Source organism: Schistocerca americana, chromosome 2 (assembly GCF_021461395.2).
Source record: "Schistocerca americana isolate TAMUIC-IGC-003095 chromosome 2, iqSchAmer2.1, whole genome shotgun sequence".
Taxonomy (NCBI): Eukaryota; Metazoa; Arthropoda; class Insecta; order Orthoptera; family Acrididae; genus Schistocerca; species Schistocerca americana.
Window position 1 is genome coordinate 698,989,610 of NC_060120.1, and position 16,613 is coordinate 699,006,222.

The following is a 16,613-nucleotide window of genomic DNA, read 5'->3' on the forward strand; positions in this document are numbered from 1 at the left end:
CTATTTTTGGCAAAGGCCTTGTTGGACAAAAGCTAAGTTTACGACACTCTTTTATTGTGCTTTTCTGTGATTTAGCATCTCCAGTGTATGGTGAGTAGCAGCTAGGCTTTTGATAATATTGTTAGATTCCATCCTAGAATTTCCATTGTTTGTCTTATAGGGGAACAGATAGCTCTGTGCAGTCAGGGTGTTGCTTGTACACCTGCATTCCAAAAATTTAGCTGAAATTTTTAACAAACACTTCCTGTCAGTTACTCAAGAAAGTGGCTCTAATTTCTCTGTTGATGAAGCCATGATTTTATGTCAAGCTGCATACTCCAACATAATCTCTGAATTGTGCCTTGATCCTGTCACTGTAGAAGAAATTTGAATAGTTATCTTGTCTCAAAAAAGTAAGGATTCTGCAAGGGTGGATAACCTGTCTAATAATTTATTGAAATAATTTAGGTGTATGGATAAGTGATATTTTGTGCCATATTTTTCATGCTTCAATTAAACAAGACATTGTACCCAAAAGACTCGAATATTCATTGTGAAGCCCCTCTACAAGAAGAGTGTCAAAGCTGAGCTCATTAACTACTATCCTATTTCGTTATTAATAGTTTTCTCTAAAATTCTAGAAAAATTAATGCATGCTTGAATTACTGAACACCTCAAGAGGAACAGAGGTATCAGCAAGATTCAGGTTGTCTTTTAAAGAGGCTGTTCAACAGATGATGATGTAATTTGTACCCATGCAGATGAAGTTCTTGAGTCTCTAAATGAAAAAATGAATGCAATTGGCATCTTCTGTGAGTTATCAAAAGCTTTTTGATTCTCTCAGTTACCTTATTCTCACACAGAAAGCCAAGTTAGTTGGAATAAGGGATGTTGCAGGTAATTTGCTGCAGTCACATCTCCAGGACAGAAAAGATGTAATACATGTAATGTTTAACTTTTTAAGAAACAAAGATCAATAATGTAAACCATGATTTTTTATAAATATCTTTGTGTTTAACTCAACCCTGATCCCACTTGAAGTGCTTACGATTTGAGATCAACAAGACATGAAAGAAAAAAATTTCACCAGGACAAGACTTTTTTAAATTTGAATTCTTGTTTCAAGAACAAAGTATGATTGCATGATCATAATAACTAAAATTAAAAATAATTTCCTCAACTACATAGAACATTTAGAAGATATTGCTAGAGTAACATGAACTTTTTCAAGGATTTCAGTATACTTCATGGCCTATGTTGAAACTGTTTAATAAATAACTGGTTTCTGGAACCTGTTACCTGTCAGGAACTGGAATGTTGTAAACTGTTACTTGTAAATAATAGTTAGCCCATTCTTACTTAGAATCATGTGATAACTTGCAAGCTTTCAGAAAGCATTAGAACTCAGGCTGTCATCCAATCTTGTTTGTTGATTTGAGGGAAAAAAAACCTTAACATTGGTGGACATTATCAGTGTTATGTTGATAACCCTGTACTCACCTTTCCAAAAATGCATAGAGAATGAAAGTATAATGCAGATATTGATTTCAATGAAAATATTAGGCTCTATAAAAACATATTTAAAAGAGCTGTCAAGGCAACAAAACAACTGGCAAATAACAGGCTAATTTTAAGCCACATAAATAAGACAAAGGCTGTATGGTCACTCATCAAATCTGAGTTAGGTGTTAAAGCCTACAGTCAAGAAATTTCAAAAATTGACATTGAAGGAAATACTATTGTTAGTCTAACTCAAATACCAGAGTTTTACTAAATTCTTTATAAGTGTAGCAAAGTGTGATGTAGATGTAACAGATTATCACAATAAAGTAAATCCCTTTCACCTAAATGAAAACTCTGAAAACTTTACAAAATTTTTAAAAGTTTCTGTGGAGGGTGTAGAAAATGCTATCTTAACATTAAAAAACAAAAAAATCTGCAGGTTGAGATGGAATACTCACCAAAGTTATTAAAGCGGTACACAATAAAATTGCAAGCCCACTCGCTCAAATAATAAATCAATGTTTTGAAGAGGACTGTTTCCAACAGGTACTGAAATGTGCTGAAGTCAAACCACACTTCAAGAAGGAATCAAGAGAGAGCGTGGTAAATTATTGTACTATCTCAATTTTCCCAGTCATACCTAAAATATTTGAAAAACTTGCTGTTGCCCAAATCCAAAACTTCATTACAAAATATTGAATTATTCTAAACCATCACTTTAGTTTCCAGCAGGGGAAAAACGCCATAGATGCAGTGAACAGTTTCATAGAGAAAATAAGTGCATCATTAGGCAAGAGGAATAAGGTTGCATTGCTTATTTACAGACATGAAAAGTACGAATATAGCGGCAGTGCCCTACAATGGCTTAAATCCAACTTATCAGACAGAAAGCAAAGATTTAGCATCTCTTTAAGTGGCACTAATTATTTTTCTGTCTGGAAAAAAAATATCTCAGGGTGTCCCACAAGGCTCCTTATTAAGCCTAATCCTATTTCTCTTCTATGTTAATGGTGTACCATTAAATATCAGCTTCCCATCAGTTCTGACAGCAGATGATACTTCTGTCTTAGTTGAAAACCGGGATTTGGAAGAAAATTCCCAAATCGGCGACTGGTACCGTCAGTACCTTAGAAACCTGTTATCAGATAAATGGGTTTGAATCTAAACACATCTAAGACTCAAATGATGCAATTCAAAACAAAACAGTCAAAATGTCACCAGATTAAGGCTGTTCACAACAACAAAGATAAATAAGAAGTTGGGCCAGTCAAAGTCTTAGGTTTAACTGTAGATAAAAATTTGAGCTCGCCGGCACACATTGAATACCTAGCAAACAAACTGAGCAGCTTTGCATTTGCAATGCAGATATTATCAACTACAACTAACATGACACATGAAAAGTAGCATACACAAGCTACTTTGAATCTGTTATTAGGCATGGTATTGTTTTTTTGGGGTAATGTGACAAACATAGTGCGAGTACTAAAAAACCAGAAAAAATTATTTGAAATATGTGCACTGCAAATGATAAAGAACCATATCATCCATTACTTAGAAAATTTAAAACATCAACTCTGCCATCCTTATATATGTATGAGACTATTATCTTCTTGTGCGGTAGAGTTCTCGCTTCCCACGCCCGGGTTCCCGGGTTCGATTCCCGGCGGGGTCAGGGATTTTCTCTGCCTCGTGATGGCTGGGTGTTGTGTGCTGTCCTTAGGTTAGTTAGGTTTAAGTAGTTCTAAGTTCTAGGGGACTTATGACCACAGCAGTTGAGTCCCATAGTGCTCAGAGCCATTTTTTTATTATCTTCTTGTACACCAGACATGAATTATTTGAGGGCAACCATTTTGTCCATTCACATGGAACTAGAAACAAAGAAAATTTTATTTTCGCCACCCACTGCCTCAGACTGTACGCCCAGGGAAATCAATACATGGGAACGAAAATTTGTAATAAATTAAAAGGGAACAAGTTAATGTAGATAAATATAGGTCCACTTATAAGAAAGTTGTATGAGGCACTGGCACTGAAATGACTCAACGGACGAACTGGAAATTTGAGCTGGATACAATGTGTTACATATTCCATGGAATATCACTATAGTGTTATTATTTATTTTAGTGCTATTATTTATTAGTGTAAAAATCGTTGTAACTGTATTATAAACTTTTGATATGTCTCCTGTATGCAAACCAAATAGCTTACAAATGTTCATCAATTCCACAGTTCCTTTTCTAACTTGTCAAACTAACGTGCTAAAGAGTATTGTGTTGAAATTAGAAAATAAAAAATAATGACTGTTTTAAATGTCAAAAAGACTGTCTAAATATTACAATAACAGCAATTCCATGATGAAGACAACAAAAAATAATAAAGACATCCCCAATCTCTGTCTTTTGATCTTTACCATACAGAACCACATAACTGTACAGAGAAGTTACTAACTTGTAAATTATGATTGTTTTTGTAGTTTAGTACATACTTTCACACATAAAACAACATACTCATCCACAGTTGTGGCAGTGTAGGGTAGATAGTGTTGTCACAGGTGGGTGCATTTGGATATTTGTGTGTGTGCGCATGCTGTTGTGTGAATCTACATGTCACACGACAGTTAGTTACAGATGAATGGTAGTCTTTCTCATTTTTGTTCATTGAGAGGAATGTCTAAGTGTTTCTGGTAAGACAGTGTACTTCTTTAAGTCAAATAGTGATCTGTTTTTAAAAACACCTGTATGTCGATATGTCTTAATAGTATGTGTATAAAGAAAAATCACTACTCCGAATAATAGAGGTCATGAGCAACAGACAACAGACAGTATCTTGCTTAGTTTTAAAATACAGTCCTCCATCAGAGCTAATAAAAACACACATTCTCAAATGCTGCAGAAGTTGTTTTTTCTCTTTACATAACTGAAGGTATTCAGTCACTTGAAATGTAATCTCAATTGATGATTTTATAACTACAAGCTCAGATTTCTTTTTTACGGTGCCCTGTTCCATAAAATCTAACAATATTTGGACTTAATGTCATTCATCAAATTTATGTTTTTAGAAAATCTACCAATGTGTCGTTTCAAGTAATAAAACAGTGCACCAGTTACATTTTTTCCATACACAGTACCATGCACAAAAAAAAAAAAAAAAAAAAAAAAAAAAAAAAAAAAAAAAAAAAAAAAAAAAAACATAAGTGATGTAGTATTTTATTATTTAAATAATTAATAACTTCATTATTCCACCTTTATTTATAACGAAATACTACTTTAAATTATACAATACATAAGTATTTGAGACCAAACTTGCACTGACTCTATTGATTCAATATATAATTCTTTGTTCTAATATTTACATTGTTACTGCTCCATTTTACAATGTTTTGGCCCACACACCTTCTGCAGCCACACTTCAGTGAACAATTTAATTTTGGCATGCTTGCCTTGTAGACATGGAGACGTTTGTGGAAGACATTATCCTTAGATGTCATTGAAACGCATGTGAAAAGACATATTTTTCAAAAATATCAGTCAGTTCCTGAATATTTGGAGTGTTAGACAGGAAAATCACGCACCTCAAATGTCAGTTTACAAACTGTCCATTTCAGCTCTGTTTCACTGCTCCTTAAATCTTAGATGACTTTCTAATACTTTGCTCTCTCTCTCTCTCTCTCTTTCCATATAATGGAACATCTAATTCCAAAAGAATGCCAGTGCTTCACCTCCATTATGTCTTTATCAGTCTTCTGTCCCTCTCCCCATGAACCATGGACCTTACCGTTGGTGGGGAGGCTTGCGTGCCTCAACAATACAGATAGCCGTACCGAAGGTGCAACCACAACGGAGGGGTATCTGTTGAGAGGCCAGACAAACGTGTGGTTCCTGAAGAGGGGCAGCAGCCTTTTCAGTAGTTGCAGGGGCAACAGTCTGGATGATTGACTGATCTGGCCTTGTAACACTAACCAAAACGGCCTTGCTGTTATGGTACTGCGAACAGCTGAAAGCAAGGGGAAACTACAGCCATAATTTTTCCCGATGGCATGCAGCTTTACTGTATGGTTAAATGATGATGGCGTCCTCTTGGGTAAAATATTCCGGAGGTAAAATAGTCCCCCATTTGGATCTCCAGGCGGGGTCTACTCAAGAGGATGTCGTCATCAGGAGAAAGAAAACTGGCGTTCTATGGATCGGAGCGTGGAATGTCAGATTCCTTAATCGGGCAGGCAGGTTAGAAAATTTAATGGATAGGTTAAAGTTAGATATATTGGGAATTAGTGAAGTTCGGTGGCAGGAGGAACAAGACTTTTAGTCAGGTGAATACAGGGTTATAAATACAAAATCAAATAGGGGTAATGAAGGAGTAGGTTTAATAATGAATAAAAAAATAGGAGTGCAGGTAAGCTACTACAAACAGCATAGTGAACGCATTATTGTGGCCAAGATAGACATGAAGCCCACGCCTACTACAGTAGTACAAGTTTATATGCCAACTAGCTCTGCAGATGATGAAGCAATTGATGAAATGTATGATGAGATAATAGAAATTATTCAGGCAGTGAAGGGAGATGAAAATTTAATAGTCATGGGTGACTGGAATTCGACAGTAGGAAAACGAAGAAAAGGACACGTAGTAGGTGAATATGGATTGGGGCTAAGAATTGCAAGAGGAAGCCGCCTGGTAGAATTTTGCACAGAGCATAATCTAATCATAGCTAACACTTGGTTCAAGAATCATGAAAGAAGATTGTATACATGGAAGAACCCTGGAGATACTAGAAGGTTTCAGATAGATTATATAATGGTAAGACAGAGATTTAGGAACCAGGTTTTAAATTGTAAGACATTTCCAGGGGCAGATGTGGACTCTGACCACAATTTATTGGTTATGAACTGTAGATTAAAACTGAAGAAACTGCAAAAAGGTGGGAATTTAAGGAGATGGGACCTGGATAAACTGAAAGAGCCAGAGGTGGTACAGAGATTCAGGGAGAGCATAAGGGAACAATTGACAGGAATGGGGGAAAGAAATACAGTAGAAGAAGAATGGGTAGCTTTGAGGAATGAAATAGTGAAGGCAGCAGAGGATCAAGTAGGTAAAAAGATGAGGGCTAGTAGAAATCCTTGGGTAACAGAAGAAATATTGAATTTAACTGATGAAAGGAGGAAATACAAAAATGCAGTAAGTGAAGCAGGCAAAAAGGAATACAAACGTCTCAAAAATGAGATCGAAAGGAAGTGCAAAATGGCTAAGTAGGGATGGCTAGAGGACAAATGTAAGGATTTAGACGCTTATCTCATGAGGGGTAAGATAGATACTGCCTACAGGAAAATTAGAGAGACCTCTGGAGAAAAGAGAACCACTTGCATGAATATCAAGAACTCAGATGGAAACCCAGTTCTAAGCAAAGAAGGGAAAGCAGAAAGGTGGGAGGAGTATATAGAGGGTCTATACAGGGGTGATGTTCTTGAGGACAATATTATGGAAATGGAAGAGGAGGTAGATGAAGATGAAATGGGAGATACGATACTGCGTGAAGAGTTTGATAGAGCACTGAAAGACCTAAGTCGAAACAAGGCCCCGGGAGTAGACAACATTCCATTATAACTACTGACAGCCTTGGGAGAGCCAGTCCTGACAAAACTCTACCATCTGGTGAGCAAGATGTATGAGACAGGCGAAATTCCCTCAGACTTCAAGAAGAATATAATAATTCCAATCCCAAAGAAGGCATGTGTTGACAGATGTGAAAATTACCGAACTATCAGTTTAATAAGTCACAGCTGCAAAATACTAACGTGAATTCTTTACAGACGAATGGAAAAACTGGTAGAAGCCGACCTCGGGGAAGATCAGTTTGGATTCCATAGAAATGTTGGAACACATGAGGCAACACTGACCCTACGACCTATCTTAGAAGAAAGATTAACGAAAGGCAAACCTACGTTTCTAGCATTTGTAGACTTAGAGAAAGCTTTTGACAATGTTGACTGGAATACTCTCTTTCAAACTCTGAAGGTGGCAGGGGTAAAATACAGGGAGCAAAAGGCTATTTACAATTTGTGCAGAAGCCAGATGTCAGTTATACGAGTCGAGGGGCATGAAAGGGAAGCAGTGGTTGGGAAGGGAGTGAGACAGGGTTGTAGCCTCTCCCCAAAGTTATTTAATCTGTATATTTAGCAAGCAGTAAAAGAAACAAAAGAAAAATTTGGATATTAAAATCCAGGGAGAGGAAATAAAATCTTTGAGGTTCGCCGATGACATTGTAATTCTGTCAGAGACAGCAAAGGACTTGGAAGAGTTGTTGAACGGAATGGACAGTGTCTTGAAAGGAGGATATAAGATGAACATCAACAAAAGCAAAACGAGGATAATGGAATGTAGTCGAATTAAGTCGAGTGATGCTGAGGGAATTAGATTAGGAAATGCGACACTTAAAGTAGAAAAGGAGTTTTGCTATTTGGGGAGCAAAATAACTGATGATGGTCGAAATAGAGAGGATATAAAATGTAGACTGGCAATGGCAAGGAAAGCGTTTCTGAAGAAGAGAAATTTGTTAACATCGAGTATAGATTTAAATGTCAGGAAGTCGTTTCTGAAAGTATTTGTATGGAGTGTAGCCATGTATGGAAGTGAAACGTGGACAATAAATAGTTTAGACAAGAAGAGAATAGAAGCTTTCGAAATGTGGTGCTACAGAAGAATGTTGAAGATTAGGTGGGTAGATCATGTAACTAATGAGGAGGTATTGAATAGGATTGGGGAGAAGAGAAGTTTGTGGCACAACTTGACCAGAAGAAGGGATCGATTGGTAGGACATGTCCTGAGGCATCAGGGGATCACAAATTTAGCATTGGAGGGCAGCGTGGAGGGTAAAAATCATAGAGGGAGACCAAGAGATGAATACACTAAGCAGATTCAGAAGGATGTAGGTTGTAGTAGGTACTGGGAGATGAAGGAGCTTGCACAGGATAGATTACCATGGAGAGCTGAATCAAACCAGTCTCAGGACTGAAGACCACAACAACAACAACAGTTTTCCGTCAGCAGACTGTGTGTTGCAGTTATGTTTTTGGTTATTACATTTCTGGATATATCTACTTCTCTAGCTTTATTCCTGTTATTTAACAGAAATCATTGGAGACAATATACAATGTACAGTGTTAATATGTCTTGAACTGTGAGCTTTCTACAATTCTATACAGTCAGAGCAAACAGTCCATCATTAGGATATGTGGTGTTTATGAAAGTTGAAGTGCAAGATTAAGGTTAATGACTGCACCAGGATTTATCATGTGTGATATTATAAAACATACAAATAATATGTCACACAAACTGGTGAGAGGGAAATGGAATGTCAGTGAGCTGATAGGATATGACTCAAGACTTTCATCTGCCTTCTTATCATATTTATCATTGTTGTATGTTAGTGAAATATTTGTATATACCTGAGCAGCTTATGATGAGTCACTAGGTGACTTGAAACCAATAATGGGAAAATAAAATTCTGTTATCACAGAAGGCATCTGCTAGCTGTCATTTTCTAAAACTTTTATCCTCACCGTTCAGTAGCTCCATTTCCCATGATTTTTATAATTCCTGGGGACCCGTATGGACATGACTATAGGCATCTGTATCACCCAGTCCACCCAATATTTCAAACTTTGCTTTACTAATTTACAAAAAAAATGGTTCAAATGGCCCTGAGCACTATGCGACTTAACTTCTGAGGTCATCAGTCGCCTAGAACTTAGAACTAATTAAACCTAACTAACCTAAGGACATCACACACATCCATGCCCAAGGCAGGATTCGAACCTGTGACCGTAGCAGTCACTCAGTTCCAGACTGTAGCGCCTAGAACCGCACGGCCACTCCGGCTGGCACTAATTTACATATTTTGGCAGAGGAATCACAGTGAATGAGGTCTAAAACATGATTGTTGTAAAAATTTATACTGCCCATTAAGTACTCACCTTTTATGGAAATTCTTCCAGATTTTGATGTCATATACAGGGTGTTTCTGTAAGAACGTGCAAAAATTTAACAGGACATAGTGGCTGATCCACTGAGCAATTTGAGGTAGGGAACCTGGGGTCAGAGAAGCCAGCTAAATAATTGGAATAAAATCACATTACTGTCTACTTTTTTATTTACATTAATTACAGTTAACTGTAAATACCATCAATGGCACAGTGAACATACCATGTGTGCTGCATCGCACAAAATGTGCTGAAACTGGCGGCCATTAACCTCAATGCAAGCATGACATTGGCAAACAAGATTCTGACACACACTGAGAAATATCCCTGGCATGTTTCGAATCACATCACAGGCAGCTACAATTCTGGCAACTAATTCCACATCTGAATTCTGTGGGGTCTCATACACAAGTAACTTTAGATAACCCCACAGGAAATAATCAAGGGGATTCAGGTCAGGTGACCTCGCAGACCCCTCCTTCGAGATGAGGTGTGTGAGTGGTCCTCATATTGCCAGGTCCATTGTTTCAATCTTCCAATGAACCATTCTGCTGCATTCATCGATTGGAAGAAATAAACACTCGTTGTGATGGATGATGCCTCTTAGGGAATCGTTCCCTGTAGAGCCTTTCAGCACCGAGAGCATTGCAATGTACTTCCCCATACACAAGATGCATGTCAGTGAGTTCTGTGAAACTGTACCAGTACTGCTCCATTGTATTGTACTGTATGTCTCTCCATGGCACTGAGTAATGAATGGGTCTGTCATTGATTCATAGCACATTCAGTTATGGGACGATGTGAATACGATATAACAGACCACCTTACGGAGAAGTCTTGACTTACTGATACTCAGGCTCATCCTCCTTGTTTCCTTGCAGGAAATAAAGAATGTACATGTAAATAAACAGCACAATATTTGCAAACTTATAGGCATGTTAGTTGTAAATAAGCTGGAAAACAGTAATGTTTGACAAAGCAATAGACAAGTTTACTTCCCTATCTCCTTCAGCTGGTTTCTCCAGCCCCAAGTTCCCTACCTCAAATTCCCAGTGACCTCAATATATGGGAATGGAAATTTGTAATAAATTAAAAGGGAAGATGAATTTAGATTCACTTAAAAGAAAACTATATGAGGTACTCACACTGAAATGTTATTACTCAGTGGATGAATTCATGTGGGACAAACTGGAAATTTGAGCTGGATACAATGTGTTACACATTTCAAGAAATATCCTTATAGTGTTATTATTTATTATAGTGCCATTATTTATTAATGTAAAATCATTGTAACTGTTTTATAAATTTTTGACATGTCTCCTGTATGCAAATCAAATGGATTGCAAATGTACATCATGAGATGAATAAAACACAATTCACAATTCCAGTCACCATTCTCTGTGTCCTGTTACATTTTTGCACACTCTTACTGAAACACCCTGTATATCATATGCACTGGCTACTGAGTCACAGAAATACTTAAGTTCATTCTTTTGCTTGAGTGCAGTAGACCTTGATATGAAACTTCCTTGTCCCTGAGTCCTCATTATTGCTACACTTAAAAAAATTTAATCCTATCTTTCCTAATAAACAGTGGAGACCTTCAATAGATGATTTCACTCCCAGCCATGTATGCACGTTGTTTCCTGTACTCTGCTAATAACATGTTGCTTATTGATCATTTGAGAAAATACAAACTGACGAGTTTCCCCTAACTCCTTTACACAATATCTGGTCTTTTGCACAAGTTGTTCTGGAGTATATCTCCATTCAGTTATATCTTACAGTAGGCATCTTTTCTGAACAATATACTCTCTTTCATCTAAAAACCTCCACCATTCTGTTTCTGAGGCCCATCACTCTGACATTGTCTTCAAATTAATTTTACACTAGTTCTTCATGTGTTCTGCCATTTCTTTTATCTTCAGTCAATAACTTTTCATTTTCTGCAACATCAGTCACGTACATATCTCATACAGTTTCTTTGTTCAACAACTTTCAGAACTGTGCATATCCAGTTCCACACCCCTTTTAACCACATACTCAGATAATTAAAATGACAGTGAAGCAGTTTTATTATTGCAAAATTATGTACTTATAGAGTCAATTTACTTTTGTTGCACTTTGCAGTCTCAGTTGTGTTTTTGTTTCTTGCAGGAGCTGGTGAAGTATTCTTCTCGACTTGGCGAAGACACTAGCGACCTCCAAAAAGCTCTTGATTTGATGCTAGCTGTGCCCCATCGGGCAGACGACATCAAGTTTATTAGTAACATTGAAGGGTATCACGGTAACATCCATAAGCTTGGTAGGCTATTAAAACACGTGAGTACAGCAAAATTAAATATATTGTTTTTCATTCATAGTCCTGCAAAATGTATTCAAATGAATTAATTAGTGGCTGTATTATGAAAAGGAAAGTTGCTACTCATTATAAAGCAGAGATGCTGAGTCACAGACAGACACAACAAAAACACTCTCACAATTAAAGCTTTCAGCCATTAAGGCCTTCATCAACAATAGATGACACACACACACACACACACACACACACACACACACACACACACACACACACAAATGTAGCTTCCACACACGATTGTAGTGTCAGACAACTGAAACCACAGTGTGAGCAGCAGCACCAGTGCATGATGAGAGTGGTGACTAGGTGGGGGTAAGGAGGAGGATGGGGCAGGGAGGGGGAGGGATAGTATGGTGGGGATGGCGGACAGTGAATTGCTGCAGGTTAGATGGAGGGCAGGGGAGAGGTGGGGTGAGTAGTGAAGAAGAAGAGAAATAAAAAGACTGGGTTTGATGGTGGATTGACGGTTGTGTAGTGCTGGAATGGGAACAGGAAAGGGGCCAGATGGGTGAGGACAGTGACTAACAAAGGTTGAGGTCAGGAGGGTAGGTTGTATTGCAGGGAAAGTTCCCACCTGCGTAATTCAGAAAAGCTGGTGTTGATGGAAAGGATCCATATGGCACAGGCTGTGAAGCAGTCATTGAAATGAAGGATATCGTGTTTGACAGTGTGTTCAGCAACAGAGTGGTCCACTTGTTTCTTGGCCACAGTTTGTCAGTGGCCATTCGTGCGAACAGACAGCTTGTTGGTTGTAATGCCTATATACAATGCAGCACAATAGTTGCAGCTTAGCTTGTAGATAACATGACATGTTTCACAGGTAGCCCTGCCTTTGATGAGATAGGTGATGTTAGTGACTGGACTGGAAGAGGTGGTGGTGGGAGATGTGTGGGACAGGTCTTGCAACTAAGTCTGTTACAGGAGTATGAGACAAGAGGTAAGGTATTCGTAGCAGGGGTTGTGTAAGGATGGATGAGTATATTGTGTAAGTTTGATGGACAGTGGAATAGCACTGTAGAAGGGGTCGGAAGGATAGTGGGCAGGACATTTCCTGTTTCAGGGCAGGACGAGAGGTAATCGAAACCCTGGCAGAGAATGTAATTCAATTACTCCAGTCCAGGGTGGTACCCTCAATACTATCCCTCCTCTCCCCTCCCCACCCCAGCCTCCTCCTTATCCCCATCCAGTCACCACTCCCATCATGCACTGGTGTTGCTGCTCTCAGTGTGGTTTCAGTAGTCTGACACTACAATCGTGTGTGGAAGTTACATTTGTGTGTTTGTGTGTGTAGTGTGTGTGTGTGTGTGTGTGTGTGTGTGTGTGTGTGTGTGTGTGTGTGTGTGTCATCTATTTTTGATGAAGGCCTTAATGGCCAAAAGCTTTAATTGAGAGAGTCCTGTTGTTGTGCCTATCTGTGACTCAGCATTTCCGCTATATGGCGAGTATCAACTTACCTTTTCATAATATTGTTACATTCCATCCTGGATTTTCCATGTTTAATTAGTAGTTAGTGGAAATCCAAATATGCTAATTAGTTTAGTAATTTGAGAGTCAATTTTTCAAAAAATTTGTTAATTATTATTCATATTGTTTTCATTATAGGACTGGTTCACAGTAACAGATAAAGAAGGAAAGCATAAAGAGAGGTACTTATTTTTGTTCAAGGCGCGCATTTTGGTCTGTAAGGTTCGGCGGATATCTGAAGACCGGTCTGTTTTTGTTCTGAAGGATATTGTGAAAGTAAGTGAAATAATATGTTATGTGTGTGTTACAAAGAAGATTAGGAATGAAAGTTTGAAATAAACAGTAATTAAGGAAAGATGACTTGAGAAAATAATAAAATTACAGAGAGACAATCAGCTTGTCAGCATTTACCATCATAGATATAATTCCAGTACTGCTGACTAGTGCATATAAAGGTGAAAAACATATTCCTAGTTTTTGAAACTATTAGTTCCTTGCTACAGGATGGAAGAGGGATAGGAGAAAATGAGAGGCAAATCATTCAGAGTCCACGATGAGAGGGGGACATCTGTTGTGAAGACTATCTCCTCTCATTCTGTTCCTTTTTATCTAGGCTTCCCTGTTGTATCCTTCACCCCTCTCTGAGGAAGGAACTAATAGTCCTGAAAGCTAGGAATAGGTTGTTGACTTTTTTATATTTCTGTTGGCAGTACTAGCGTTTTTCCTCCTGAAAGTGAGTGCTACCTTGCTGTTCTGTTGTTCCATCTGCAAACATGCTCCATTTTCATCATTTTGAGAGTACTTCCAAAGTTCATGGTGACTATTGAAGTCTCCTATCTAAATTGCAGGATGTTCTGCTGTGTGTAGGACAAAATTGGGCCATGTTGTTTTGGGTGGTTTGTAAACATTTGTAATAGTAATACCATGCAATTGTATGACAAACAGTCCTTCAATCCAGCGGACTGCATCTGGAGTTGTTAGCAGGAAGTCCTCTTCGGTGCCATGATAGGCTTGAATCCTGCATTCACTGACAATGTGGTGAACAGTCTGGTATGGAGCCCCACAGTCACAGGCTGGATCAGGCAGCTTCTTCCACTTGGCCATGGCCAGTACGGATTCTGTTGAGAGTAGTCCAGGTCTTGCATGGTAGGTTGAATCCACTTGGAAGTTTAGCACCAGAGAAGATGTTATGCAGGTGCAAATCTGTCACTGCTTCCCACCGACCTGTATGTATATCTGCCTCCACACTTACAGAAATCAGTGAAGCTACGTTTATGTCGTTACAGACATACGTAGCAATTCCATACACCTCATGGTAAGTTACACCAAGTGCAGAAAATCCAGGAATTTGACCTCGGCTTCGGAATTTCCTTCACTGGAAACATGAGTTTCCTGAATGGCGACAACATTGATATTGTTGTCTAGCAAAAATTTTGACAGGTAGTCACACTTTGCCCTGCTAGTGCTTTCGATATTTAGTTGAAGGAGTCTTATAGTTGGTCCATTGTTTCTTGTTAATGGCCTCTGAAAAGAACTGTTTCTGCTATGTTGAGATGTCATTGCCAGGAGATCCTATGGATAGCCTGGCTGCCTGTAATCACTGTTGCTCTATTAGCACAACCCAGGAGGCATGTGAAGGCTATTTTAAGGTTAAACCTACGGACGTGAGCAACACTGTGTGGAGGCAAGGCCTTATCTACAAATTTGTCCGCATCATACCCTGCAGAACAATGGCTCTACTGATTAACAGCAAGCTAAGTGATTGGAAGTTCCAGGTAATCACTGAAAGCAACATAAGCAAGGAGAGGAAGCTGAACAATGGATTGCCTCAAGGATCAGTCCTCTAACCATTACTGTTCAACCTATATCTATCTGATCTACCTGACACTTCATCCAGAAAATAGTGCTATGCCAATGACCTGGCTCTAACAGTAAAACACCAGGAAATGAAGGCAACAGAAGAGATTCTAATCAATGACCTGTCTATATTAGATAATTACTTCAAAATCTGGAGACTCCAACCCAAAATAAAAGTGTGTTGCTTCCATCTAAATAATCAGTTGGTGAACGTAAAACTGGAAGTAAGTTTCAGAGGCACAATTCTTCGTCATAATTGGAACCCAAAATATCTTGGTGTAATCCTGGATCGTACACTATGCTTCAAACAATACCTTCTTAACTTAGCTCAAAAGTTTAGGAGGCGAAACAACATCCTCCATAAGCTATGTGGAACAACCTGGGGATCTTCAGCAACCACCCTGTGATCTTCAGCTCTGGGCTTGGAGTACTCAAGTGGTGAGCACTGTTCACCCGTTTGGATGAACAGTCATCATACAAGACTTGTTGATACCCAGCTGAATATGACAATGTGCATAATATCTGGCACAATCAGGTCTACTCCAGTTTATTGGCCTCCTGATCTATGCAGATGTACTGCCCTTATGAGAGAATTCCACAAGATCTCCAGGAATTCTAACCTACCTGTGCATAGTGACCTGCTACTTTTAAATCGTAAGAGACTGAAATCATGCCATCCATTTCTGTGTGATGCAGCTGACATGGTTGCTAAGGATTTCAAACCTCTTGATGAATGGAAAGGTCGGTGGGAAGCAGTGACAGATTTGCACCTGCATAATCTTCTCTGGTGCTAAACTTCCAAGTGGATTCAACCTACCATGCAAGACCTGGACTACTCTCAACAGAATCCGTACTGGCCATGGCCAAGTGGAAGAAGCTGCCTGATCCAGCCTGTGACTGTGGGGCTCCATACCAGACTGTTCACCACATTGTCAGTGAATGCAGGATTCAAGCCTATCATGGCACCGAAGAGGACTTCCTGCTAACAACTCCAGATGCAGTGCGCTGGATTGAAGGACTGGATATTCAGTTGTAAAGACAAACTTAAGTTTTTTGTGTGTCAATATGTACATATGTATATGTAATTTAAATTCATGATATGTCTGTATTAGCCATATGCTAAATAAAATAATTGATGTAATTAATATTTTTGTATTAGAAAAGTTATTAATATTTATCAACCTTTTTCACTCGAAACAACTCACCATGTAGCGGAGATGCTGAGTTGCACACACACACACACACACACACACACACACACACACACACACACACACACTTGCAAACACAACTCGCACACACAACTGCAGTCTCAGGCAACTGAAACCACATTGTGAGCAGCAGCACTAGTGCATGATGGGAGTGGCGACTAGGTGGAGGTAAGGAGGAGTCTAGGGCAGGGAGGGGGAGGGATAGTATGGTGATGCTGGACAGGGGACCGGGGGGGGGGGGGGGGAGTAGTGGAAAGGGAGAGA

General features: G+C 38.8%; 1 protein-coding gene across 3 annotated transcripts in view; it reads left to right on the forward strand.

The window, feature by feature from the left end:
- The window catches only part of LOC124593678 (obscurin), a 688,571-nt gene that overhangs the window by 230,042 nt on the left and 441,916 nt on the right, over positions 1-16,613 (forward strand). For all 3 annotated transcript variants that reach the window (XM_047131972.1, XM_047131974.1, XM_047131973.1), the window contains 2 exons: positions 11,616-11,780; positions 13,420-13,557. In XM_047131972.1, coding sequence (XP_046987928.1) covers positions 11,616-11,780; positions 13,420-13,557 — 303 coding nt within the window. The remainder of the gene's footprint in view (positions 1-11,615; positions 11,781-13,419; positions 13,558-16,613) is intronic.